At 36.5% G+C, this 26,976-nt stretch overlaps 3 protein-coding genes across 3 annotated transcripts in view; 1 reads left to right on the top strand and 2 right to left on the bottom strand.

The window, feature by feature from the left end:
- Window positions 1-5,277, bottom strand: part of LOC107550936 (calcium-binding protein 1-like) — a 23,411-nt gene extending 18,134 nt beyond the window's left edge. Inside the window, exon 1 of the mRNA XM_016232386.1 lies at window positions 4,385-5,277. Coding sequence (XP_016087872.1) covers window positions 4,385-5,065 — 681 coding nt within the window. The 5' untranslated portion in view covers window positions 5,066-5,277. The remainder of the gene's footprint in view (window positions 1-4,384) is intronic.
- A 6,725-nt stretch (window positions 5,278-12,002) lies between these two features.
- On the top strand, window positions 12,003-21,833 carry LOC107550924 (gamma-glutamyltransferase 5-like). The gene is made up of 12 exons (XM_016232372.1): window positions 12,003-12,100; window positions 15,901-16,028; window positions 16,125-16,220; window positions 16,435-16,624; window positions 16,755-16,915; window positions 16,995-17,141; window positions 18,862-18,992; window positions 19,302-19,486; window positions 19,661-19,752; window positions 20,915-21,027; window positions 21,107-21,217; window positions 21,308-21,833. Exons 1-12 carry the CDS (start codon window positions 12,003-12,005, stop codon window positions 21,452-21,454), a joined length of 1,599 nt encoding a protein of 532 aa, XP_016087858.1. The 3' UTR covers window positions 21,455-21,833.
- A 4,124-nt stretch (window positions 21,834-25,957) lies between these two features.
- Window positions 25,958-26,976, bottom strand: part of LOC107550935 (gamma-glutamyltranspeptidase 1-like) — a 9,710-nt gene continuing 8,691 nt past the window's right edge. Inside the window, exons 12-13 of the mRNA XM_016232385.1 lie at window positions 26,736-26,849; window positions 25,958-26,599 (exon numbers count right to left, since the gene is read on the bottom strand). Of these exons, the coding sequence (XP_016087871.1) occupies window positions 26,453-26,599; window positions 26,736-26,849 (261 nt within the window). The 3' untranslated portion in view covers window positions 25,958-26,452. The remainder of the gene's footprint in view (window positions 26,600-26,735; window positions 26,850-26,976) is intronic.

Below are 26,976 nucleotides of genomic sequence, written 5' to 3'. Positions count from 1 at the left end.
AAAGCATGTTTATTATACATTTTGGGAGACAAAAGAATTGAATAGGAAAACAAATTATGTATCAATATTCTTATGAAATATTAGATATTATTATGAAAATCTGGCCAATGACTACTCCCATTATTGCACTTCTTTTTTCAACATGCTGTCCCAACAGCACTTTAATATGCAAATTAGATACAGTGTATAGATAACATTGTGCTTAATGGGAAAACCAGTTTATGGAATTTTTACACACATATTGCATAAAGCAAAATGGTATATCAAATCACTGTGTTATATATTTTATAACATAGTTGAGAGCCATCCTTAAACAAAGTTAGTTATAAAAAAAATCCTGAAACCTAAAAATTGATTGGTGATTTAAAAAAAATTCCCATTGTTTTTGCCTTTTCATGTCTACTCTTGCCATTTTATTTTTAGAAAAACTGAGTCCCGGTGTCCTCTACAGAGGACATAGCATAACTTATGAATAAAACATAATTTTTCAAAAATGTTATTTTACCATTTTTTTCTTATGCTCTAAACAATGTAATGACATGAAAAAATACTAAATTCACAAAGCTTTTTATTTCTGGTTCTCAGGAGGATATATACACACCGGCTACAATATTGACACTAGATCCATTCAATTTCCTTCTTCTTTTCATCTTCACACCCTCACTCTCAAGTATCTGGTTCTTGATCTCCCAGAAGAGCATGGCAAGGTCATTGTAACCTCAAAAACACATCAGTAAGAGAAAAGAAGGAGGGGCGTGTTTGACAGTAGACACGAAAACATATCAGAGGAATGACACAGATGCACAAAGAGGTGTGAGACTAAAAATAGCACTAAAGAGAAGTGGAGACCATATCTGGTTTAACATCTACAAGATTTATGGGGGGAAAGAGTCGCATTGTCATCCAAGGACATTTTTGTCAGTCTTATTTCAACACCCCATCAAGGCAAGTGTTGGGAATTTAGACAGACCGACAGGGATTGTGTCACCCCTGTGATCCGAAGCCTATTACGCTGCATTTCTGGTAAATTGTGTTTACACACACACCCAGCGAGAGACTGTAAGCCAGCCTCACTGATTCATACAGCGTCTGAGGCTGGCAGCCTAAACAACATACTTGCAAACAGAAGGTTTCTCCCAGTAATGTGAGATTCATCCATGAATGCCAATTAAATACTCCAACATTTTAGACTTGAATGATGCAGTATAGGCAATAATGGTGACTTTAAGTTAACTAGGTAGCAAATTAGGTTAAAAAACCCTGTATAATGATTGTATTTAGGGGCTTCGAGAAGAAAAAAACACTGTGGCAAATGTAAATGGACCATCACAGTATAAACAATGACAGATGGAGGGTTACAGTGAAAAACGCTCTGACCTTGAAGTGAATATAATTGGTCTCATTTGCCCATGTTTTCTAACTAGCCGGAGTAGCCGCCAGTTAATTTGACCCTTTAATCTAACAAGTGGTGCTTTTTACTATTTGTACATTGAGAATAGCTCTGACCATGAAGCTGGGTATAATTAATGGGTTTGATCTGGTTTATGTTTATGACTAATCCTCCAGGTCATTTCCAGCCTCAAAAAGGGGTTTATCTTATTAACATAGATTCTAAAATGTGGTGATATGTCAATTTTAAAAGCTTCCTGCATAGCAATAATAGTACGACCCACATTAGTGTAGCTGCAAATGAATGTGTGTGTGTTTGTGTGTGTTGTTTTCGAAGCGCAGCGCAGCATCAAAGTCACTGTGGCGGTGCCATCAGACAGCTTTTAATCATTTAAACACAGAATCTCACAGAATCGGATATGCCTAAAAAAGATTTGCATTTCACAAACAGACATTGTATTCTTTATCTATTCAAGCCTTTCAATGTCTAAGCAACAAAGGAGCACCCTCCCGCCCGGCGCTCATCCTTCCAGCCAAGACACCTTTATTATTAATGCAACTGATTTTCAAAGTTGTGTGATACGTGTACCGAAGGCAAGCTTCCACAATGTTCTAGACATCCAATCCTCAGAGGAGCACATTTAATCAGTGGCAGCTCACAGCTGTTTACTGTTAGAAAGCATTCGATCAGGAATGAAACTCTGGGACACATTGTGAATGTAAATTAATATTCATTCAGATAATATTCCTTATAATAAATTAATTCATTAAAAAACATCTCAGTCAATTAAATGTGCAGATTCAGGTACATGGGACAGAGAAACTGTTGCATAATATGGTATCAAATGCCAAACTATTGTGTGTGAGATATCATGATACTGGTCTCTTTAGATTCATTGGGTCATATAGAGTTGAATGATAAACAAGTCTTGGCGGTTATATTTTTGTAAATCCCATGGGCAGCTATTTTCAGATTTGTAAGGGGAAAGAATTAAATAATTTTACTACAAAACAATAATTTGACTAAACTTTGTTTCCTTAAGCACAAATCATGCAACAAAATAGTATTTTTCAGGATGGCTCAGCTAAGGTGCAGTCACATTTACTATTGTTTTGCAATTTTTCATGCACAAACTCCAATTATTTCAATATAAATGTATTGAAATTTTCACATCCACATTGCACCACACATTTTGTGAAAGAGTTCCCCACAAAGATTTTGCTATGGGTTCAAGTTTGTCCTGCAAATTCGCTGCATTGATCAACAGAAAGCTGTTTGGTATAATGATATAAACTTGTGTGTGAGCTGTGCTTTATACATTGCTATACTATTGATAATAGACAAGGGACCTTTTTGGCCTGCAAAATTTTGCATAAAATTTAACAGAAATTTTGCTAATGTGACTGCATCTTAATGAAGGACTAGACGACATATTGGGAGTTATGATTTTGGTCATATGAGCAGGTTGACCATCTCTGCCCTGTCTCTGATAATAAGCCAATAAGTCAGCCCCATTGCCCCATCTGCTTTTGAATTTTGTGGGGGGAAAAAAACACATAAACAATGCTATAGCTGCACCTGAAATTGCATACTGTCTATTCGCGAGCAGGTTGACCATCTCTGCCCTGTCTCTGATAATAAGCCAATAAGTCAGCCCCATTGCCCCATCTGCTTTTGAATTTTGTGGGGGGAAAAACACATAAACAATGCTATAGCTGCACCTGAAATTGCATACTGTCTATTCACAACATAAAAAAAAAGTATGTTCTATAGTATGAACATGGGTAGCATGCATGAAATGCAGACATACCACATCCACCATTTTATTACTATTACGTGACCTGCAGGCTCAGTAGCATTGCTTCAGTGTCATTCACAACTCGTCTCTTGTGGCCTCGTGGGATAGTAAAGTGTCGACTGAATGCACACAGAATCGTGACGGAACTATTGGTCATTCTGGAATTTTTTCCCTACTATTTTTTTTTTCAAATATTATGAATTTGGACACACTACTCTTTCATTGTACTGTTTTTTGCATATTATACTGATGGAATATTCAGACAAACACAGCATATGAAAACTTCAAAATGCAAAAGCCTCAAAGTGCTGTCTGAAATTTTCTTCTAAAATGAGGATTTTTATCAGGCTCCATGTGTTTAGGTTCAGTAATTTCACTTTATTGGCAATAAAGTTCCTTTTCATTGCAATGAAAGTGAAATAACTGAACATAAACATGGAGCCTGATAAAAATGATCATTTAAGAAGAACATTTCCAATGGCACTTAGAGGATTTCACATTTGAAGTCTTCATATGCATATGACAAAACTTGTTACGGCATATGAAAAAACTTGGAGAGTTCAGTGACAGCACCAGCTAAAAAAAACTAAATTGATAAATATGTTTGAAAGTTTATGATTAATTTTGCCCTCTTTTGATATATTTGATTATAAGGAATTCATCCATTTTCTTGACAAATGGCATTGCCTTGTCCACCATTTTGAATTCAATTGAAAACTTTTTTGAACTCATACAGTTAATTACATTTTCAACAACTTGGGTCTAATAATGTTTAGACCATGCTGGTCAAAACATAGCCTATCAAAAGCTTTTTGATAGACTCAACTGTTCTCATGGAACACATGAAACCCAATATATCCCATATAGTGCTAAATTTAACTCAAGCGTTCCTGCCTCTAAACATACAGTACAATAACTCTGACTTTAGTAGGCAACTCTCGCGACACTTTTATCAAGCATTCCCTTCTAGAAACGAGTATTTACACAAAACTGCTCAATACCATATACACTTGGTGAGTAAACTGTAAGCGTATGTGTTACACGTAATGTTAAGCCTTTCTAAAATCACGACTGTCTACTGACATATATTCCTATTTATGTCACTGACGTGTTTGACCACATAAAAGCAGCTTACAGCTATATTTAAATGAGACCCATTATAAAACTCGTATTGTCGGCGTGTGTTCAGGCCTTACCTGTCCGAACACTGAGCTGAGGAACGGCCGCAGGTTGAAGTCCGCTTCAGAAGATGCTGCGCTGGACCTCCTCGATCTGCGGGAGGAGCGGCTGGAGGAAGCGGGCACCGGCGAGGATGAGGCGGTGGAGGCTGGGCACGCCTCTCTGCTCGATGAAGACCCCGGTCGAGCCAGTTGAGGTGACTCAAAAAACAGAGCCGTTTCGTCTCTGGACTCGGAGAAAGACTGAGTTCTGGTGGGCATGCGAGCGACGTGAGAGTGCTTGGGTCGGGGCTCCTGAGGCAGGTCGTCCCGGGTGGATCGGTGGCGGTGATGGTGATGGTGGCGGTTGTGGTGATGGTGGTGATGATGATGATGGTGGTGTCGTCTGGCTGTCTTGCGCTCTCTTCCATCTGGAAGCTCCGACAAGTCCTCTTGACTGTGAGCAGTGGAAAGAGCGTGTCCATGGGAGTGGGAGTGTTGTGGGTGGCTCTTCTCTGCGCTTTTCCGGGTACCGACCAGTAAGGGGTGACAAAGGGGTCTCCGCGAGCTCGCATCGCAATCCGCCGTCTCCGCTCCAGATGCCGCCGCCGCGGAGCGCTGATGGTGTATCCGCCGGGCTCCGGGATGATCGCTCCTGGCCGGTGCGGAGGATCTCAGTAAGGAAGTCGTCGATTCGCTTTTGGGGAGCGTGAAACTCATCCTCAGCTTTGTAAAATGCCCTTGAAGGTAAAGGCTGACCTTTGAGGTGTCACATTATTATCATTTGAATATAATAGCCCGGTGTATTGTGCTGAGAGTACATCGGCACCTCCTCGATGGCATGTTGGGCTTGAAATGATGCTGTCGAGATCTTCTCCTCTTGGAGTTGGTGCCACCTGATTGCTCCGTAAGGCGGTATAAGCGCTATTCTGGTAGGACGCGTAGGTAAGGGGAGATGGGCTAGGAAATAAACCAAAAAAGATTCAGAGAGAGAGAGAGAGAGAGAGAGAGAGAGAGGACACGCGGAACGTATGGTGTGCATCATCAGATGCCTGCGGGTGACACAACATAACATGCAATGTATGGACCAAAACATAGAAAGAATCTCTCTCATTGTCTAAGCTTCAGTGTATTTGGGATACTTCAGTATAAAGAGAAGTAGATACAAATGTGTACTAAAGTGTAATTAATGTTGACCAATATACCCCCATATGGACATAAAGACTTTCCTCGACATTTAGAAATTAAGCAAATTGAATATTATTCTGGTACATGAAAGCAAGCAAAGCATTTATTTATATAAAAAATTCTGAGCTAACAGGTAAAATATCATTAAATACTTTATAATGCTTTTTTTAATGTAACACATGTATTTAATTATGTTCTATGTAAACTTATGAGGTATAGCAGGGTTATCAAATAAAATATACACAAAATATAATGCATGTTTAATGAAAACTTGTATTTACTATTCAATTATATGTAACATTCTGAGCTAACAGATCAAATATAAATAAAATAATAGTTTACAATGTATGTTATGAAATCACATTTAATATTTAATTATGTCCTATGTAAAATTCTAAGCTAACAGGTTTATCAGATATCGATAAAATAGTCAATAATGCATGTTTAATGTAAAACACATCTCTAATAATTAATTATGTTCTATGTAAACTTTTGAGGTAGCAGGTTTATCAGATAAAATATACTTAAATTATGTGTTTAATGAAAAACTTGAATTTAATATTTAGCCTAATTATGTCCTGTAAATGTGCAATTCTGAGCTAAAAGGTTTATCAGATAAGATAGAAATAGAATAATACTTTACAATGTATGTTTAATGAAAACATGTATATAACATTTATGTAAAATTTGGAGCTAACAGGTTTTATCAGATAAAATATACATAAAATTATAGTCTACAATGCATGTTTAATGAAAAACGTGTATTTAATATTCCATTATGTCCACGTTTTCATTTATAATTGTTATATGCCTATAAAAATGTAGGCTATTTATAAGAGTAACTATCTAAAATAACAAATGTAAAAGAAATCATAAAATACTGATCCCCTGGTGTCAGCTTCATTCTTATATCCTAAAATTTCTGATTTTATTTTTAACCCTCAAAATCTTCCACTAATGAGCAATCAGTATTTTGGGACTACATGTCAACATGTACTCTTGCTAAGAAAATCTCAAATAAAATAAAAATAAAACACAGCAAAATGTCAAATCAGTTTATGTAATATATCATATGCTATGTTTAAAAAGAACCAGAATAAGATTCATAGAGTAGGACTGTAACGACAGTTAGTATTAATCAGAAAAGTGGTTGACTAATATTTTTTCAGTGCTTAGTTCTTAAAACGTTAATTCACGCTTCCCCGGTCTTATGTGCTTGGTTACGTCATTGCCATAAATTACGAAACATATTTTCAATAACTCCAATAAAACCTCCCCATCCACCCAGGGTTTTCAACCATCTTGAATGTGTTCTGTGTCCCCAGGGTGATAAAGTTTTCAGAACGCATCATGTTGAGGAGTTCTCTTCTCTCGCCCACAGATTTTCACTTGATTAAACACAGCATCCTATTGTGCTGCATGTGCAGGACATCCCAGCCTCAGGCCACTCCATGGTCCATTTATTCCTTATGAACCAGAACTGAGACAACCTGCATAAAACATGACATTTAGACCCAAAATTCCTCCACTGCCTTGCTCATTCCAAGCCTTATTTTTTAAAAGCCATCTTCAAAAGAGATATGAAAACATACACAACATTAAGCCAAAGGATAATGCTATAGTTCAATAAGGTCATAGTAATGTTAGGAGACTGAGATATTATAGTTGTCTTCTGAAATTGTGCAGTACATCATACATAAAAAAGAAAGAGTATACTAATATTTTATAGAATAGCATAAACTACTAAAATGCTGACTGTGTTGTAAGGGAAAATCTTAGATTGTGATGATCCTTCAGACTAAAATGAGCCTATTTCTCAGTCAAAGTGCATCAATTCTGAAAACAGACTTTCAAAAGTTTTCTTTTGTTTAAACGTGTCTGATCATTTGGATGTATATAAAAAAAAATTCAGCAAAGGGCCTTTAGTTCATAGGCCTTTAATAACGGGTTGATGCAAATTACAGGCCTATGATGTGGTAATATCTGCGCTTTGAATTTGCAAATATCTAAACAGATGGTTAAACTGCTCTAAATATTCATGAATGATGAATAAAGGTTGCCGAAATAAATGTATTCTATTACAAAAAAATGTCATTTGATATTATTCAGCATACTTTTCTCCTGCCTTTCACACATCTTTTGTATTCAGCAATGCAGGTTCCTTAGGAAAACTGGTTGTAGAGTGTGTGTGTGTGTGTGTGTGTGTTGAGGCACAGACTGAGAGCTTGTCTGCTGTAGTGCTCAGGGGAATGTGCCCTGCAGTGTCCCTGTCTGCTTCAGAATGTTGCTCCACTGTGTTGCCAACCTCCAACATCCATCAGTTTTCTCTTTCAGACACTGCTGTTGGTAAAAGGTGCCCTTTTGTGCTGATACAAGCCTTGCTCATCCAATTAAAAATCTTAACCTTCACCTTCAGAAGATGAGTGGAAACATTAATCCAGACTCGTTATTAGCTGCTGTACCCTCGCCCTGTCAAGTCCACCGAGAAATGGCTGTCTAGCTCCCCCTTGCGTCAATGATGCTATATTGCGATAGGTAAGTTTCTATTTTCCCCGGGGCCAAATTATTACAAGACCGAGCGCTTGGGAAAATAAATGTTCAGTTTTTAGAACAGTATTTAATTGCTCACACTATTCATCAGAAAGATGTGACAGCTGTGTCTGCCAATGTAGGCCATGTAGATTCAAAGTCCATTAATATTTATATTAATATAAGAAAACTATTATGTGAGCCTTTATGAGGATATAAGTGTTGCTTGTAATCCTATTCTAATGATGTTCTGCAATTATTAAAGACTTGTGAACACTAACTGAATATTATTAGATCTGCGACCTCTGCAAAATGCCATCCAGAGAACAGATATGGACCGTAGGTGGATTACATCTGCCGTTTCATTCATCTACTATTTATCTCTCTCCCCCCTGTGTTAGCAAAAGAGGTTAGTTATGTAAATCTCCAGAGCTGCATCTGATAATGGCTGCCGTTTGCAGCACTGCCCTTCTATCTGCCACCCCCATACAAAATCCTCCAAACATCCAGCATGTTGGGTTAATGTTTGTCAAGCACATTTTGTTGTCTCTTTTTCATAAACACCCACAGGTAGTTTGCATTAATACAAAAGACAATGGTGTGTAATGCTATTTTTGAACTTGTTTAAAGCAAGCATTGCCACAAATTACACAAATCCAGATATTAACCCTCATGTTGCGTTCCAGTCATTTTGACCCAGAGAAATTATATAACTCCCCCCATCCCCCCGGATTTTTTCTTTTTTTTTGTACTTAAGGATTTCCCCCCCCACTTTATTAGACTTGTGGCATTTACAGTCAATGACAGGACTACAAAAAATTATGTTATGTTATATGATCATCAGAATACTGGATTGAATTTTTTCAAACTGAGGTGCATAAATTCAGATCAATGAGGCCTATGATCAATCAGTTCCAAAAAGAAATACAAAACCTGTGCTAATTGAAAGAAACAAGTTGACAAAAAAAAAAGTCTAAATCCCAGATTTGCTGGTAATAAAGCATAATGAGAGATGTACAATTTTTAAAAGGTCGGTCATGTTTGACCAGGAACACCAAATAAGGTCAAGGATTTGGCACAAGGGTTAAATTAATTCTTTATTAAATCTACAGAATTACTCATCCATTGCAAATTTGGAAACATGGAAGTAGGAACGTTGTCATAAAATTGATCTGCAACTCCAAAAGTCTCACAATGATATAAAATGTCACTTCTCACGAAACGGTCTCAAAACTGTCTGTCATCTTACAAAAGGAATGTACCAATATTGATGTAACAACCACGCAAGCTCTGCTGACAAGCAGTACGACAAAGCACAATAAGGTAGAACCTAGCACATATTAACAGCCAGAACGTTGAGTTTTCCAAAAACAATAAGGGTCGTGTCCCTCTTTAAGTTTCACAGAGATTCAAAGCGATTAATAACGCATTTCAATTTGATTCGAAAATTCAGGGTAGGAAAGAGTAAAGTGGAAAGCAGGCTGATTTGATGTGCTCGTATTCTTCCCCATCAAAGCGCTCCGACCCTGACTTAAGTGTGGCGGCACAATAACTTGCCACTAGTGCGTTTAATGGAGGTCATTTTACACAATAGCTGGTAGTGCTTCAGCTCACTTCGCATAACATCTCTGCCATATATCCACATTCCTTCACGGTAAACGTCAAATCCCCTGTCATTGCAGCATATGTCGTTTTACGACTGTTTAGCTTAGCTTCTGTAAGCCTGATCTCAGTAAAAATACCACACACCAGCCACAGGTGGAGAGGAGAGAGAGTGATATAGCCAATTAAGTGATCGCCAAGGGCCAGAGGAGGGAATTTGGCCAGGACACTGGGGTTACACCCCTACACTTTATGAGAAGTGCCATGGGATTTTTAATGACCACAGAGAGCCAGGACCTCAGTTTAATGTATCATCCGAAAAACTGTGCTTTTTGACAGTATAGTGTCCCCGTCACTATACTGGGGCATTAGGACCCACACAAGCACCCCCACACAAACGCCTTTTCCAGCAATAACCTAGTTTTCCCAGGAGGTCTCCCATCCAGGTACTGACCAGGCTCAACCCTGCTTAGCTTCAGTGGGCAAGCAGTCTTGGTGTGCAGGGTGATATGGCTGTGGCATATTCCAAATTCAGTAACATTAGAAAGAGGTTAAGAAAAAAATGTATGTGCATAAGCGTGTGTTGTGAATTAGGCAAAAGTACAAAAAACCCCCCCACAAAATTATTATCGAATAAAACCCATTTTCTTGCCCCTGAAAACGTTTTCGACATGTTGTGAGTGGTTGCCAGGGTGGTGCTATAAAGCTGCTGTTCGGACTGGTTTATAGCAGGGATTGTTTTGGGTTGACTAATGTAACTGTTTATGAATGCAAAAATGCATATTATGTAAACACCTCTTAATTACACAGGGGCTCCTTACAACTGATTAATTGCAGATGCATTGGAGCTCCCATTCTCCAGCTTCATTAGTTTACTGTTTGTGTTTAACAGTTCTGCCTAATAACTGAAAGCTATACATTATAGCAAATGCTATAAAAAAAAATGTATATACTGTCGGCTTTCAGCAAATATGCATTTTAAAGAAGTCTTTCAATATCTAATGAACATTAAAGGGTTAGTTCACCCAAAAATGAAAATTAGCCCATAAATTACTCACCCTCAATTCATCCTAGGTGTATGACTTTCTTCTTTCAGACGAATCCAGTCTGAGTTATATTAAAAAAAAATTGTAAGAAAAATATCCATATTCAAAACGTAATAATCACTGTAATGTAGCTAGCGCTCACTGTTGAACACTAGAAGGAGTTCCGGGGGAATGAGGTATGAGTTCAGCTTTGCGCATGCGCCGCTCAGAAGTGACGAACGCGGAAGCACAGGGGAGAGATCCAAACAAAACAACGGTCACTAATTAAAAGTACAAAACGAGGATTTGTAAAGAAGAATGACGGAGGATTTCGATATAAGCCAAGAGGAGACTGGTTTTCCTTTGCTAAAGTAAGGAAACTTTGCTTCCTTTGCTCCTGTTAACAAACGTTGGTTTTCACGAGACTCACCGCCGCATGCGCAGCGCTGACCTCATACGTCCTCCGCCCGGAGCTGCTTCTGTGTACAACAGTGAGCGCAAGCTACATTAAAGTGATTATTAAATTTTTAATATGGATATTTTTCTTACAAAAACGCATCGATTCGCTACAGAAGGCCTTTGTTCACCCCCCGGAGCCGTGTGAGACACTTTTTTTAAGGATGGGTGATTTTTATTTAAGTTCTTTTGAACTGATGCATGTAACACCTGCTGAGTGCCATGAAACAGCTTGAAAGATCAAAGACAATTTTTAATATAACTCCGACTGGATTCATCTGAAAGAAGAAAGTCATATACACCTAGGATGACTTGAGGGTGAGTATTTATGGGCTAATTTTCATTTTTGGGTGAACTAACCTTTTAATGGCAGGAATGTTGCAAACTGCATCAGCTGTTAGACCTTCTAGTGTGTATGGCCTGTATAAAAATGCTAGTAGTCTGTGCATAACAGTCCATCTGTGCGGAGTGGATGCAGACAGGTGTGTTCTGTTGTTACCAGATACTCACAAATGAGCAATTATAAATCCTTCATTTCAAACTATGCTTCACACTAGCTGGTTTTTATTTGGGAAAAGTGTGCACAAATTTAGCAGTTTACTGAGTTTACTGATGGTTACAGTGTTTAATTGCTTTTATATTTAATATTTAAATCTTTATATCTTAAATTAAATAGTGTGATATCATATACTGGCTTTATATCAACCCCACTGCTATTGAAAAAAATTAAAGAAAGTGCATCAAAAATCCACTAAATAACTACTGCACACTTAGTTTTCTCCTTAATACTGAATAGACGCCTTATGCACTACAATCTATTATATTTATTCTACACATTATTTCTGTTTCTCACCATCATGGAACGCAGTGTGAAGAAAAGAGTCATCGAACAGCAGGCAGCTTCCCTCAGACCAGCACTGCGGCTCTCCACCAACTACCAACTCACAACCAGAGGGCACCTTCAATCCTGCACACACACAGAGAGAAAATGGCTTACACACCTTAAACAGCCACACAGATCGCTATATATATATATATATATATATTGCTGCACATATAACGCTTACATTACCAGTCAAACATTTGTATGCGTTGACTGAATTTATGTTTCTCATGATCTTAAAAACCTTTGATGCAAATATAAACTGTGCTTACAAATGAAATTCACATTTACAAAACAAAAAGATTCTTTAAAAAATATATTTTTAGCATCCAGGTATCCAGAATACATGTGAACTCCTTCAATACTGTTTAAAAAGCATCTCAGGATGCACCTCATGAAGTTGTTTGAGTGGGATGCGAATTTATAGGATGACAACGACTGATTTAAATACACTACCATTCAAAAGTTTGGGTATGAAAAGATTTTTTAAATCTTTTATATGACTTAAAATACAGTAAAAACATAATATTGTGAAATTTATTACACTTCAAAAGGACTGTTTTTTTTGTCAGCCATTACTTTTAAGCATTCGAAATGGTTTCTCCAAAAAGGACAAAAGCAATGATTCATCTTTCATTTTAACGTTATTAAATACAATTATGAATTAACGATATCATCAGTCATTTTCACACGTTCAGTAGGCTATTCTTTAGTATCCCTCTACCCTTTAGTATCCTTGTTGTGAATTCAGTTCTCAAGGTGAAAAGGTTTGAATTCTTAGCTACTCAAAAACACAGATCTGCTGAAATTTGCGAACACTTCAGGCAATCAAATGCCTCAGGAATGCAAAGGCAGGAAAGTGTGCTTCACATGGTCGATCAAAGCCGAAAAGTGCTTAGAATTGAGAGATTTGTTCATTTTAGAAAATTCAACACCGAATCGTTTAAGCCACCTGTACAGCTGTCCACGTAGCCATTCTCAGTCGATATGAAAAAAGGTAGACTATAACCAAGTGCAACAACTAACCATGAGAAATACGACGAAGAAAAGAACAAAGTAAATCCCACTTCTGCCACGTGGTTAAGATATGTGACAGCTTTACTCTAAGAGTGCATGTTATTTTATAATAAAAGCATTAGTAGTTGTTTACAAGTGACACCCCCCAACGGACTACAATTCCCATGGTGCATTGTACGCCAGACTCGTGAGCGTTTCGCGCGAGAATCCCCACAAATGGAATCGCAACAATGTAACGCTTTGTCGCTTGTTTAGAAATTGCGACTTTGCATTGTTGCTACATTTCCAATGGTCTTCGTCGATTAGCTTTTGTTTTTAATCTGTATTTGTTTATTTTTAATTCAGCTCAGTAGACTACAGGTACGCGGACACCTGCTTTGTTTGAACCTGCAAAGCTAGGAAACTGTCCTGTTCGAAATGCAGTTATGCAGGCATATTGATTAAACCTGTCACTTTTCCATAGTTTTGTGACAGTGTCACATTTGAAACTTGCCTTCACGCGAGATAAACAGCTTCCTCATCGGCTGTCCGTGGGCGACCTTCAAAAATAATCGATCTAGATTTTATGAAGGACCTCCCCCTTTCCCAGCAGTCATATGAATAATTTACCAACACACCAACTTAAAAATCAGATAATGTTTCTTAAAAATATATATATGAAGGTTTAACTGAAGTTACACGTGTTTTACTTTCTAACAGTTTAGAGGTTATAAGTAACATAAATTAGCCTCTTGTTGGAAGACCAAACATTCTGAGAGCTGAAATAAAATTAATTGAAATATATAGAACTTTTAGAAGTATTTTTTCTAATGCATGCATTCCTAATTATCTTTAGACTTTATGTAATCTAGATGAAATTTAACAATATGTGCACATAAATACAGCTATTAATATGTAATGAGTCCATATATTTCCTAATATGATGGCAATGATTCTTGCAAATCTCAGTCATCCTTAGGTTTCACAGTAGTACTGATTTCACTTTGGAACAACATAAAATGAACTGATGCTGGTGACAATAATTAACTGACATTCAGAGCTGGGTAGTAACTGATTACATGTAATCTGGATTACATAATCAGATTCCAAAAATGAAGTACTTGTAGTTAGATTCAATTACATTTTACATTTCATTAAACTCACAAAACCTCTGCAGTTCCTTCACGAACCACAGTTTGGGAAACCTTGATGTAATGTAATGTTTAATACACTTCATGTTGTCAGTAACAATGAATGGAATGTTTTTTTCTTTGTATTTTTGTATCAGTACCTGGAAAATGACAACTAGGTTGTCGTAATCCCTGGGACAGGTCAGTTTGAGGACACCAGTGGCTGCTGAGGTGAAACGTCCGGTTAAATGTACACAGAAAGTTTGACGTTAATTAGGTGAAGTATCTTCACAGCCTGATCCTCTTGACAGTCAGCAATCTCTGGCTTCCTCTTCTTGGACAACAGCTAATGATTTAGACCTATAGCGCCAAATTCTTAAGTATACGGTTACTTTTACACTATTTCATGTTTATGTTTACTATAAAGAAGTAAACGATAAAAACTGGTATGTTTTGAGGGGTAAAGTGGGTTTATACCATAATAATTTATCCATAATTTTATTATGTTTTTCTTTTGTCGTGGGTTCAATTCCGAGGGAACACACATACTGAAAAAAAATGTATAGCCTGAATAAGTCTGCTAAATGCATTCATTTAATTTAATTTATACATTTAGATATCGGTCTTTGAAAGGTGTAGTCAGAAAGTAGGCTAATCATGATAGACTAGGCCTATTTAAATATAGATCATTTGTAAACTTAAAAATATATTGGTTATGCCAGGTACCTAGCAACAGATTAAAAAAAAAAATGTATTGCTTCAAACAGATTAACAAAGGATTTTAACATATAGATACAACACAACCTATTCACATTATTACAATCATACAGTTTACACGAACAACAACAACAACAAAAAAACAATTATAAAATTATAAATAAAAAATAAAAATAAAACTGATATTTCTTCCTTTTCCCTAGAGACACATTTAGTAAACAAATTAGTTGAAAAGCATAGTGGGGACATTTTTTTTCAAAGAATTTCTCCATAAAATGTAACAATTTCATTCTTTTTGTTATTAATTAACACTAAAGACTTTTTTAACAACTCCATTTCTTTTAAGAATACTTCACATTTAGGTATACAATCCGCAAATTCTTGTTTATGAATGTAATATTTACCATGCAGAATGTAAAAGTTTACAACATATTTAAACATTTTGCTTTTGTGTGTGTAAGGACACATAACATCTTTTAAAGATAATTTATAATGAACATTTCTTGGGGCAAATAGAAAAAAAAAGCTAACATCAGACCAAAATTTCAAAGATAAATCACAGCTCCTAGCAGCAGAGGTAAACAGTTGCCACTTAAATGTGATGATGTAAAAGAACCGCGGTTCTGACCTATGGTTCTGACCCGAAAAATACAGCGTGAACAGAAAGAATCCAGCTGAGGGAGGGGGAGTGATGGAACACACCATTAGAAATCATAATTGTGAGAATTACTATACCAATACATTTGAAATCAGCTGTAAATGGGTCAAATAAAAGACACACTGTCAACTTAGCAGAAAATGAGTACTTTCCAGATAATATTGAAATAAAAAACTACTACAACACAAATACAGTTATTTAGTTTTGGAAACCACATATTTTCTATGTACATGATAGCTAAAGCTGCCTTTAATTACATTTTAGGAAGGGGTCCCTTTCCAGGGGGATCATTGTATTTGGATGCCCTTGACATCAAATCATTTGAAAACCCCTGCCCATAGCTCAATTCTGTCTTATTTTTTTCCTGCTAGAGATGTTCTGCAGTTGGGTGGCTCAGCGGTAGATGGCGCCATTGCTACTTTACTGTGCACGTCCATCATAAATCCTCAGAGTATGGGCATTGGTGGAGGATCTATATTCACAATTCGGGAACAAAGTGGTGAGGATTATCATACGTTTAATACATTAAATAAATCATTATTTTGTTTTATAATGCATATTATTGTTAATGTTCTTCCACATCTCTGTTATCTAGGCAGAGTGAGAGTAATCAATGCCAGAGAGACTGTCCCAAAAGCTTTTAAAACAGACCTTCTTGCCATGTGTCCAACCACAATACAGCCAATGGAAGGTGACCGTGAACAGTGGATTAAGTTTTTTTTTTTTTTAATACTTAAATATGTGCAATGCCCCATGTCAAAAGATGTAACCCACTATTTCTTAAATACAGACCTTGTTTTGCATTATATAGGAAGTAGCCTTCTTATTTATAATAACTTCACACACTCAGTGTACTGAGCACTTTAAGCATGAATGATAGCTATAGTTTGTCTCTCTATCTATAGGTGCTCACTGGATCGGTGTACCTGGTGATATCCGTGGCTATGAGCGAGCTCATAAACTGTATGGACGTTTACCTTGGGCCAGTTTATTTGAGCCCACTATCAAGATGGCTAGAGAGGGCGTCCCTATACCCTATGTGCTCTCTCAATTTTTGCCACTTCTCTTAAAGGAGAAGCCAGAATCACCATTACGGTAATACATGTACTCACATTCTGAATGAATACAGACGTACAATGTTCCCTTCAACAGAGCTTTTTAAAAATGAATTCTGTCACATTCCAGTAAGAGTGAAAACATTCATCAGAATGTGTTTCTTTTATAGCCAGTTATTCCAGAATGAAGAAGGCGAGCTATTAAAAGAAGGGGACATAGTGAGATTTGAGAAACTGGCAGATACACTTGAGATCATTGCAGAACAAGGAGCAGATGCTTTATACATCGGAGACATCGCCAAAGACCTTGTCAGTGATTTACAAAGCGCAGGTAATTCAGAATGCCACTTTCTACAATTGTGATTTCCATAAATATACATGAATCACAGTTTATTTACTGTGTATTTCAGGCGGAACAATTTCTCTGGAGGACTTGAGGTCGTTCAGGGCATCTGAATTAGGTGCCTGGGAAGTGGCTCTAGGAGAGTATGAAATGCACTTTCCTCCACCGCCAGCAGGGGGAGCTACACTTAGCTTTATGCTAAATACCATGCTAGGTGGGAAAACTAATTAACCCGTTTGTCCTTTATTTGTGGTACTTGCTGAGGCAAGCATCACCATCGCTATTCTTTTCTAGTGAATAATTAAGTTTAATGTTAAAACACGTAGCATTCAACTTTGGCACAGACCTTTTTGCTTGTGCTACGGGCATGAGTGACCTAGCTATTAGCGTTCAAAAATTTAAAACATAAAAAATTGGCAAGATTAATGCTCACCAAGGCTGCATTTACAGTTTTTCTCAATTGCTATAGGCACATTTTTCTAAACAGTCTTAACAATCTCTAAACTGTAAATGCAATTGTCAAAACTGTTTGCTGAAATATCAGAACCCTATTGCATGCCTGCAAAAGGTAGTAACTCACCCTAAACATTTAATTCATGTTTCAAAACCTAGTTCTTGTGTCAGTGACTTGGCCAATGCGACCAAAATAAAAAGTGTTATTGTCATTGTGCGAGCCACACTGGTCAAAATTTTTAGATGTTTTTTTCACCGTGGAAATATTAGTTATATGCAAATTTAATTTTGTTAAGTTTTGTCTGTGTATACGTTATATTTCAACAGTAGGTAAATATGTAGTGGGTAAAGTCAACACTGTAGTACACAATAAGTAAATAAACATTTTCATTTATGCAGTACATTTGATATTTTTATTTCACCATTGCTTATTCATTTTTACACACTCTGTTGTCTTCTCATTACAGTAACACCATCACACATTCTTACATATTTTGCTCTTCCACAACAAGCAGCTGTAAATGTTCACAGTTTGCATGTAACACAAATGTTCTGTACAAATATTGATGTATTTCTACAGCACTGCTGCAGCTGCTGCTGTTTAAGGTTGTGATGTTCATCCTGGTTTTAAAAAATGGTAGCAACTGTGCTGTGAAAACTCTCTCTCTCTCTCTCTCTCTCTCTATATATATATATACTTCCAAAGTTGATTGATTGGCAAGATTGTGATCCCATTTCATTACAATGGCAAGTAGGGTTGCAAAGAGGCAGAAATTTTCCAGTGAATTCCTGGAAACTTTCCAAAAGTTTCTGAAAATGTACACATTTTTTCCAAAAGTGTCCAAAAAATTTACACATTTTCCAAAAATTATTGCAACCCTAATGGCAAGCCACTTGCCAACTTAGCAGACACTACAACCATTCCATGTCTGATATTTATGGAATTTACACACCTGTCTGATAGATTTTGATTGAACAGATCATTTTGCATGTGATTGTTCACACGATGAAAGAACGTTTAGAAGTTGTGAAGAGTTGCTTAAATCAATAAGAAATTCAAATCTGATGTGAACAAGAAACTAATTGTTTAGACATCTGAACTTATTGTTCTGAGAGAAAAAAAATCTCATTTGAGAACTGAGCCACAGCGATTGAGGAAAAACTGTATTAATAAAATAAAAATACAGCAGAAACGGTAATATTGTGAAATATCATTGCTATTTTTAGTTTTCTACTTGAATGTATTTCGAAATGAAATGTATTCCTTTAACGCAAAGCTAAATTTACATTTTCATTCCGTTTTCATTGTCACATGATCCTTCAGAAAACATTCTAATATGCTGATTTGTTGCTCAAGAAATATTTCATATTATTATCAGTGATTAATATCATTTATTTGATATACACACATATTAATGATAAGTTCACAAATGTCAAACCTTTTTTATTTCTAATCTGTTACACTGATTTGTTTTCCTCAGGTTTTGACCTAAATTCTGCATCTCTGAAGGGAGACGAGAAGGTCTTAACATTTCAGCGTTATGTAGAAACCTGCAAATTTGCCAACGGTCTTAAGAAGTTCATGAAAGATCCCAATTTTGCCTCTCAGACGGTAGGCTTTGTAGGAGGAAATTGTTCGTTTTACATTTTTAACTTCTCTGTAAGTGTTAAAGGCATGATACCATTGGTCAGGCTGTACTTTAGTAGGCTATCTCAACAGAAACATTACAGTCATTACACTTTCTGGAGGCACTAGTGTAATCTGCTATAATGACTTAAGTGCTGTGTTCTGGGTGATCATTACTGCAGGCAGTAGAGTACAGTACAGCAACACTGCCATTATTGCTGGCAACCCACTGGTTGGGACACATAAAGTCATGCATTAGTTCATCATCCTTGACGTTCTGTGTGACTTGAATAGGAGGCAGTTGAGATCATTCAGAAGCATTTTGCGGATAAAGTGAGAGCAAAAATCAGCCCTGACCGCACTTATGATGCCAGCTACTACAACGTCACTCCATACCTGGACTCTCATGGCACCACTCATGTGTCCGTGCTTGCTGAGGATGGTATGGCGGTATCTGTGACCAGCACCATCAATCACATGTATGTGCTCTCAAATCACATTCATTCCATTTATATGAGTGCTGGAACACTGTCAGATAATATTGTGCATTATACTATTGCTTTATTAAAGAATGCAATGCTGTGCAGGAATAAAAGTGTGCATTAGAAAGTGTCAGAACTGACTGTCTTGACTGTTTCTTTCTCTTTTCTCAGATTTGGATCCAGAATTTTCTCCTCCAAAACAGGCATCCTCCTCAACAATGAGCTTGCAGACTTCTGTGGAAAAACAGACCAGATTCATGCTGGTCAGTAAAAAAAATCACAAATTGATCATTAACACATACAGCTACCAAAATCAAAAGAATATTTCTCTCTTCTCTCTTATTCTCTCTCGAAATACTAATACACTGAAAAGAAAATGGTGTAGGATTTACTTTGAAACAATTTTAACTTAGAAATTGCTAGTAAATTGCACAGATGATTACAAAGAAACTGCAAGTAACAAATTAAATTAAACGTGACGTTTTGAAGTAGAAAGAATGAAATAATTTTTATAACTTTGAAAAATCTTCATTTATTTTTTTTACAGTGTAATTGAATAACAGTTCAATGTAATCTTTAGCTAATCTCATAGTGATTTATTTTAGTGTTTTATTTTTTATTTATTTAGGCAGAACAGTACAGAATGCTGGTATTTATTTGAATTGAATTTTGGTATTTATCAGAATTTTTATTATTTATTTGGTATTCTGGTATTTATCGCTTATCAGACATAATATAAACATAATTATCAGCTTATCTGTATCAGCTAGCATTTTAATATCAATACCATTATTAAAAAAAAAAACATATAGCCACAATATCTACATCTAAATATGTTCTTCTAGTGGTGACTTCTAAATTAATCAAACTAATAAAAAAAATGTAAAAAATTTTTTACACCAAACTTTGACCAGTAGTGTATGCCACATTTTTATTTCTAAAACTGAAGTAGATATTAAGAAAATGTGGCTACTGTTTTGTGAGTTTGTTACCTTGAGGAGAAATGTCTTTCTGTCATAGTTATATATTGGTGTTTTTGTTGTTGTTAATGAAGGGTAAACCAAAAGACATGCAACCTATGTATCAGCTACAACAGATGTTTTACATAAACTCATTCATTGAAAATGACTTTCATTATTCATTATGTCAACATGTTATTTAATCAGACTAAATCAGCCTGACAAACTAGGTTACAAAAACACAAGTCATTTTTATGGGTTAGATAAAATAAAAATGCATTTAAAAAGGATGATTTATACAGCATCACATGACAAATACATTATTATATAGTTCTTGTAAGTGCTGCTCGATAGTTTAACTTAACGTACCGAACACAAAATGTTCCTTCAAATAAGAATAGGGGGATAGATTATTTTGGCACTTTGTGAATGTATAAGTATCAGTTCTGTGTGTATCTGTGTGAAGGTGAGCAGCCGCCTTCCTCCATGTCTCCAGTGATCCTTTACTCCCCATCTCAGAAGCACATTGTTGTCATAGGAGCCTCAGGTGGCAGTATGATCACCACCGGGGTGGCTCTGGTGAGTCTAAACTGCACTTTAACTAATTTAACGCACTGTGATTCAGTAATCCAGCTCTAACCGAAACCCTTCTGGCTAGACTCTCATGAACTTCCTGTGGTTCGGCAAGACTCTGCAAGATTCCATCGACGCCCCTGTAGTGTTTGTGGACTCCAAAAACGTCCTCAACTTTGAGCCCTTGTTTGACAAGGTAAGTAGATACAAATGTTTCCATGTGGTCAATTGTTTGTAAAGGATCAGGTGAAATTTCCAAACCACTTTCATCTCTTTTCTTCCTCAGATTGTTCTGGAGTCACTTAACAAGACTGGGCACAAAGTCAAAGTCCCACAGATGTTTTATAATGTGGTAAATGCAGTGTCAAAGGAAAACAACTGCGTAGAGGCCGTATCTGACTCACGGAAACATGGAAAAGCTGCAGGGTATTGACCTGGAGTGCAGTTGGAGATTGCTTGTGCTGTGTTTGGATGAAGTAAACCAGCCAGTTGACAAATGGACAAATAATAGCAAACACCATCAATATGTGAAGTTTTGATGTTTTACTGTGAAAAGCATGAAAATTTAAATTTTTCATTTTACTGTGAATAATGTGTGTTGTAAATATGTTGATGTACATATATTTACACAGCATGTGAATGTTATTTTATAATAGTTTGCAACACTGCTTTAGGCACACATTTAAAAAAAATCACTTTGTAAGCTACCCAACTTGCTTGTATAATGGGAGTTGATTAGTGCACATAGGCGTCAAAGAGGGCAAATATACAATATGGTTCAAAAGTTTGGGGTCTGCACGATTTATTTATTGTTTTTTAATTTTAATTAATGCTTTTATTCAGCAATGATGATCAAAAGACATTTCCAATGTTACAAAAGAGTTATATTTTAAATAAAGGCTGTTCTTTCGAACTTTATATTATTTAAAAAACCCTGATAAATGTATCATTGTTTCCACAAAAAATAAACTAACTAAATAAATAAATTAATATAAAATTTAAAAATGAATAATGAATGTTCAACAAATCAGCATATTAGAATGATATCTGAAGGATAATGTGACACTGAATTAATGATGCTGAAAATTCAGCTTTAACATCACAGAAATAAATTACATTTTAAAATAGATTGAAATAATAAACAGTTGTTTTAAATTGCAATAATTTCACAATCTTACAGTATTTAGATCAAACAAATGCATATGCATTATGAGCATAAAAGACTACATTTAAAAAAAAATTCTCACCCCAAACTTTTGAACGGTACTGTTTTTTTTCTTTCTTTCTTTTTTAAAGTTTTGTTGACACTCGCTAACATTTTGTGAGGTTGTTATCTTCAGGTTCAATGACTTTCTTTCATAGTTATATAATGATAATATTTTTTTCTTATAAAAGTTAAACCTCAACACATGAAACAATCTTTAAAATGTTTTACATAAACTCATTTGTTGAAATCTTTTCTAAGTGTAGAATACTTTAAATGCGAAATGAAAATTCTAAATAAAGTATTAAATAGCCTACTACTACAAAAAAAAAAAATCAGTTTGAATGTTTAAGTGTTGTGTATGCTAGTATTCAGCTAATATTAGCTGAAATATGTTTGGGAGGCCAAATTGCCCTACAGACACACACCCAGGGGTGATGAGTGCAATATAACATCTTTGTGATTATTTTTTCTTGGCATTGCTTGAAAAAAAAAATATATAATAATAATCTTTTTTTTTTTAATGGGTAGGCCTACAACAGCACTATACAGGCTCTAAAAAAGTGTTACAGTCGCATTATTGATTGTATGGATGGCCTGTCACATGTTCTTGGCATCTCTCAATAGCTCTGAAGTGTGCAGATGGATGGTCAAAGGGAATGTTTAGCTCAGCTGCTCACCAATGATGCCTCCACAGCATGACGCCCAGCATTTCTTTATAATTAACGTCCAAAGCCCTGAAAATAGGATGTGTCTGACTCACAATGAGATCTCATCAGAGGCTATGAACAATGTGAGTGATTGCATTAGCTTTGGCATCATGATCGGAAAGATAACCAGAGCATTATGAGCTCTAGCTATTCGGGAGCACAAGAATAAACGTTGCCGTGTAATCACTTGGCATAAGCAGTTAGCAGAACTTGAGTGCCAGTCAGCAAACCCTTAGAGTCTGCCGTCTGTGCGAGTCTAAAGCCCAGTCATTTCCATTTGAAGTCCACAGGGGAGCTTTAGTCCTGATTCTGCCTGCTGGTACCCAAATCTTTCTCACTCTCATTCCTTTATGCTTTCCATCCGGGAGCTGAGTGCATATGGAAGCCAGAGGGTTTCCTGTCTGACAATAGAATAATAGCATCGACACTGAATCATCTCTCCTCAGCCCAAACTTACAGTCATCCTCAGACTTATCCTGACAATAAAACTGTCAGACGATTGTGCACTTTTGGACGTCGCCTTTTGTGTGTCAGTCACTGGATTCCCTTAGTTTTCAGTTCATTCAAAGTGTGAATGTGCTCTTGAAAACTCTGATGGAACATTTATGAGCTCTCCAGAATCTGAACAAAGCATCTCCGCAGTGAGTTATGAGCTTACGATGGTGACCACACACTTGTCAGTGAGCAGCTGATGGGCTGTTGTAGAAAATAATGATTTTCTTGTTTCCTTGAATATTTGAGTTACGTCTTTTCTCTGCTGAGTTAAGTCAACATTGAAATACATGCAAATCAGACACAGCCTGAGGCCACTTACATGTTTCCACAGGCTGCTACCGCATTAGCTTAACAGTAATGCAATATACAGTAAAAACATGGAAAATAAAAGGACTTTTAAATAAATACATACATATGGTACAATCAAGCCACCTTCAAAAGCACGCTCCTTTCAGTCACTACGCTACTCCTTACCTGATTCACTGAACCCGGACTCCATCCTGATACCTTCCTGTGTCTGTGCCATCCTCTTCAGCCCGATCCACAAAGGAACCCGTCATCACGTGAGCCCGATCCCTTCCATGCCATAGACTGTTGCCCGTTTGCTCTCCATCTCTCTCTCAGTACCTGTTCAATAAAACGGTTTACTTTGCCTCTCCGTCCCTGGTCTCCTTCTGTACTGTGACAGTACGTTTATGCAGTCTTTTATGCTCATTAATTTGATCAGTAAAGCAGTATATTGTGAAATGTTATTGGAATTTAACCTCTCTTAATCATTAGTTCAGAGAGGTTAAATACTTGATTCTTCTTATTCTTTCAAAGATGAGCAAGTTTGCCCTTAATCAACATATATTCACATGTGGCTGCTGACTGGATATTTACAATGCCTACCATTTTTCAAAACATGTTTTTGCCTCAGAGCTGTTTCAAATGGAACTGTTTCAGAATTTATCTCTCATAGTTGAGGTATACCTATGATGAAAATTACAGGCCTCTCTCATCTTTTTAAGTGGGAGAACTTGCACAATTGGTGGCTGACTAAATACTTTTTTGCCCCACTGTATATCCGCACTTATGAATGTGACACAAAACATCTATTGGTCCAAAAACAGTTTAATTAACCGCATAACAACAGCCACAGAACAGTGGGTGTTTAAAAAATATATACAGACATGTATTTCTCTGAATGCACTATACATTAACACCACAGTGTCACTTCATGATAAACATTAACATCTCTAGCTTCATGATCTTGCTTAAATGTGATCTGTACATTATATAGCATGATGTTGTAGTTATATGATTTGGAGACAAACAATCTAGTGACAGCCCTTAAAGGAATAGCTCACCAAAAATGAAAATTAGTTAATCAGACCATCCAAGATGTAGTTACGTTTGTATCTTCATTGGAACAGATTTAGAGAAATGTAGCATTACATCACTTGCTCACCAATGGATCCTTTGCAGTGAATGGGTGCCGTCAAAATCAGAGTCCAAACAGCTGATAAAAACATCACAATAATCCACAAGAAATCCACACAACTCCAGTTCATCGTTTAGACGTATTTTTTAGTTTTTTTTACTTCAAACTGTTGTTTCTTATTAAAATACAAGTCTTCTCTACATAATATTGTTTTCTCCAGTGAAAAAGTTGTCTCATCTGATTCAGGACAGAAATATGAACAAAGAGAAAACAGTCCAAAACAGTTATAAACAAATATGTCAGTGAATTTTAAAGTGAGAGGACAACAGAGGACGGACTTTTTCACTGAAGAAAGAGTTATTTTGGATTATGGATAGAAACAATGGTTTAAATTTAAAACACCTTGATGGATTTGTCCCTTACAAACAGCTTTTCACTTCCCTTTATTCCTTGTTTTTATCAGCTGTTTGGACTCTCATTCTGACGGCACCCATTCACTGCAGAGGATCTACTGGTGAGCAAGAAATGTAATACTAAATTTTTCCACATCTGGTCTGATGAACAAACAAACTGATCTACATCTTGGATGGAATGACGGTCTGTAAATGATCAGCAAATTCATTTTTGAGTGAACTATTACTTTAAATGTAATTCAAACATAAAATGAGACTAACATTAGATAATAATAGACCTGAAGTGAACATGCTTTCTGCCTTGGAACTCGGGTCTTTTTCACATACACAAGTCCTTTACTCATAACAATAACAATTCAGCATTTCACATTATGCAAGTCATCTCATGAAAGGATGGCTGTAAAGCCTACAGAGGCGAACATGTCCAGTGAGGTAATCTAAAACTGTACATGCCATTCTTCCACGATTTTACCATAAGAATATTATCATTCCAGTTCACTATTTAAAAATGAATACGCTGGTTGCAGCTTTAAGTGATACATTCAGCTTATAGATGGTAATATAATAGTTTCCACACATTTTAACAGTGTTTTATTATTACAGTGTGTCTACCATGAAAACAAAACAGAAGCTTAAAGAGATCATGTTTTTCCAAAAACATGAAAAAAAAGTTTTCCATTACTTTTTTTTGAAAGTAAAAACATGAAATATTTGTATTACTATGATTCATTTTATACTTCTTTCCCTGACTTTGTCACTTTCACAGGCACTTTTTGTATTACTCATTTTAAATCGCTCTTAACATGTCCATTAACCCAAAGAACTCCATTACACAACAAAGAACCCATACAATGGAATCAGGTACCAAAGGACCCCCACATACTGATAACCAATCCTCTTTCTCTACACACAAAAGGAATAATAAGCTTGGAAATATCATAGACCGTTCAATATGAAAGTTAGGCACTGTTGATACCAATAAAGCATTTTCCCATCAAAAAGAAAAAAGAAATGTTAATAAATACAGGGAGTCTTTGTGCAACCTTGTGCATTGGGGTCCACGTTGACGTTTTGGACTGAGAGGTGCATTGATTTACAATGTGTATATTAGTTTTTCCTGGTTCTTGATTGAGTCACCAATGACTGAAGGCCCACAAAAATTGAGAAGGGAGAGAGGGAGTGTTGTTCAATATCCCGCAGGATAGCCGCCTTTCCTGGGGTCAGATTCGGCGCAGAGTTTGTCTCCTTGTCGCACAATGGCCTGGACTATTGCTCCTGGCGTCCTCTGCAGCTCTGTTACATGATTCTTCTGAGCCAGGCCATCAAGAACGCTCTGTAGCATGTGTGGACACATTCACAAAGAGCCACAAACATATAATAAAACATATGAATAACTGTCTTTTTACTGACTTATTAAACCGTTAATAATGTCTTAAATTAGGAAAGTTCAGTTAAGTCCAGGGACCCACCTGCTCAAAGTCCTGTTCCACAACTGTCATGTTGGGGTTGAGCTGGTTGTGGACTCTAGGCTCTGTAACTGCTTTCTTCAGATCATAGTTAAAGAACAGTGAGTTCAGGATCACCTGGGAGAAGTGGAAATGGAGAGGTGAAAAGACGTTTTGATATATTAGGCCAATTATATCTTAAATTTTGAAAAATAATGGAAAAACGTCCTTTTCTTTTTTTTGGGGGGGGGGGGGGGGGTGGTAG

This window comes from Sinocyclocheilus grahami, unplaced genomic scaffold (genome assembly GCF_001515645.1).
Source record: "Sinocyclocheilus grahami isolate Dianchi unplaced genomic scaffold, SAMN03320097.WGS_v1.1 scaffold410.1, whole genome shotgun sequence".
In the NCBI taxonomy this organism is placed as follows: domain Eukaryota; kingdom Metazoa; phylum Chordata; class Actinopteri; order Cypriniformes; family Cyprinidae; genus Sinocyclocheilus; species Sinocyclocheilus grahami.
Note: the sequence above shows the minus strand (reverse complement) of the source record. Positions and strands in the feature narration are given on the sequence as shown.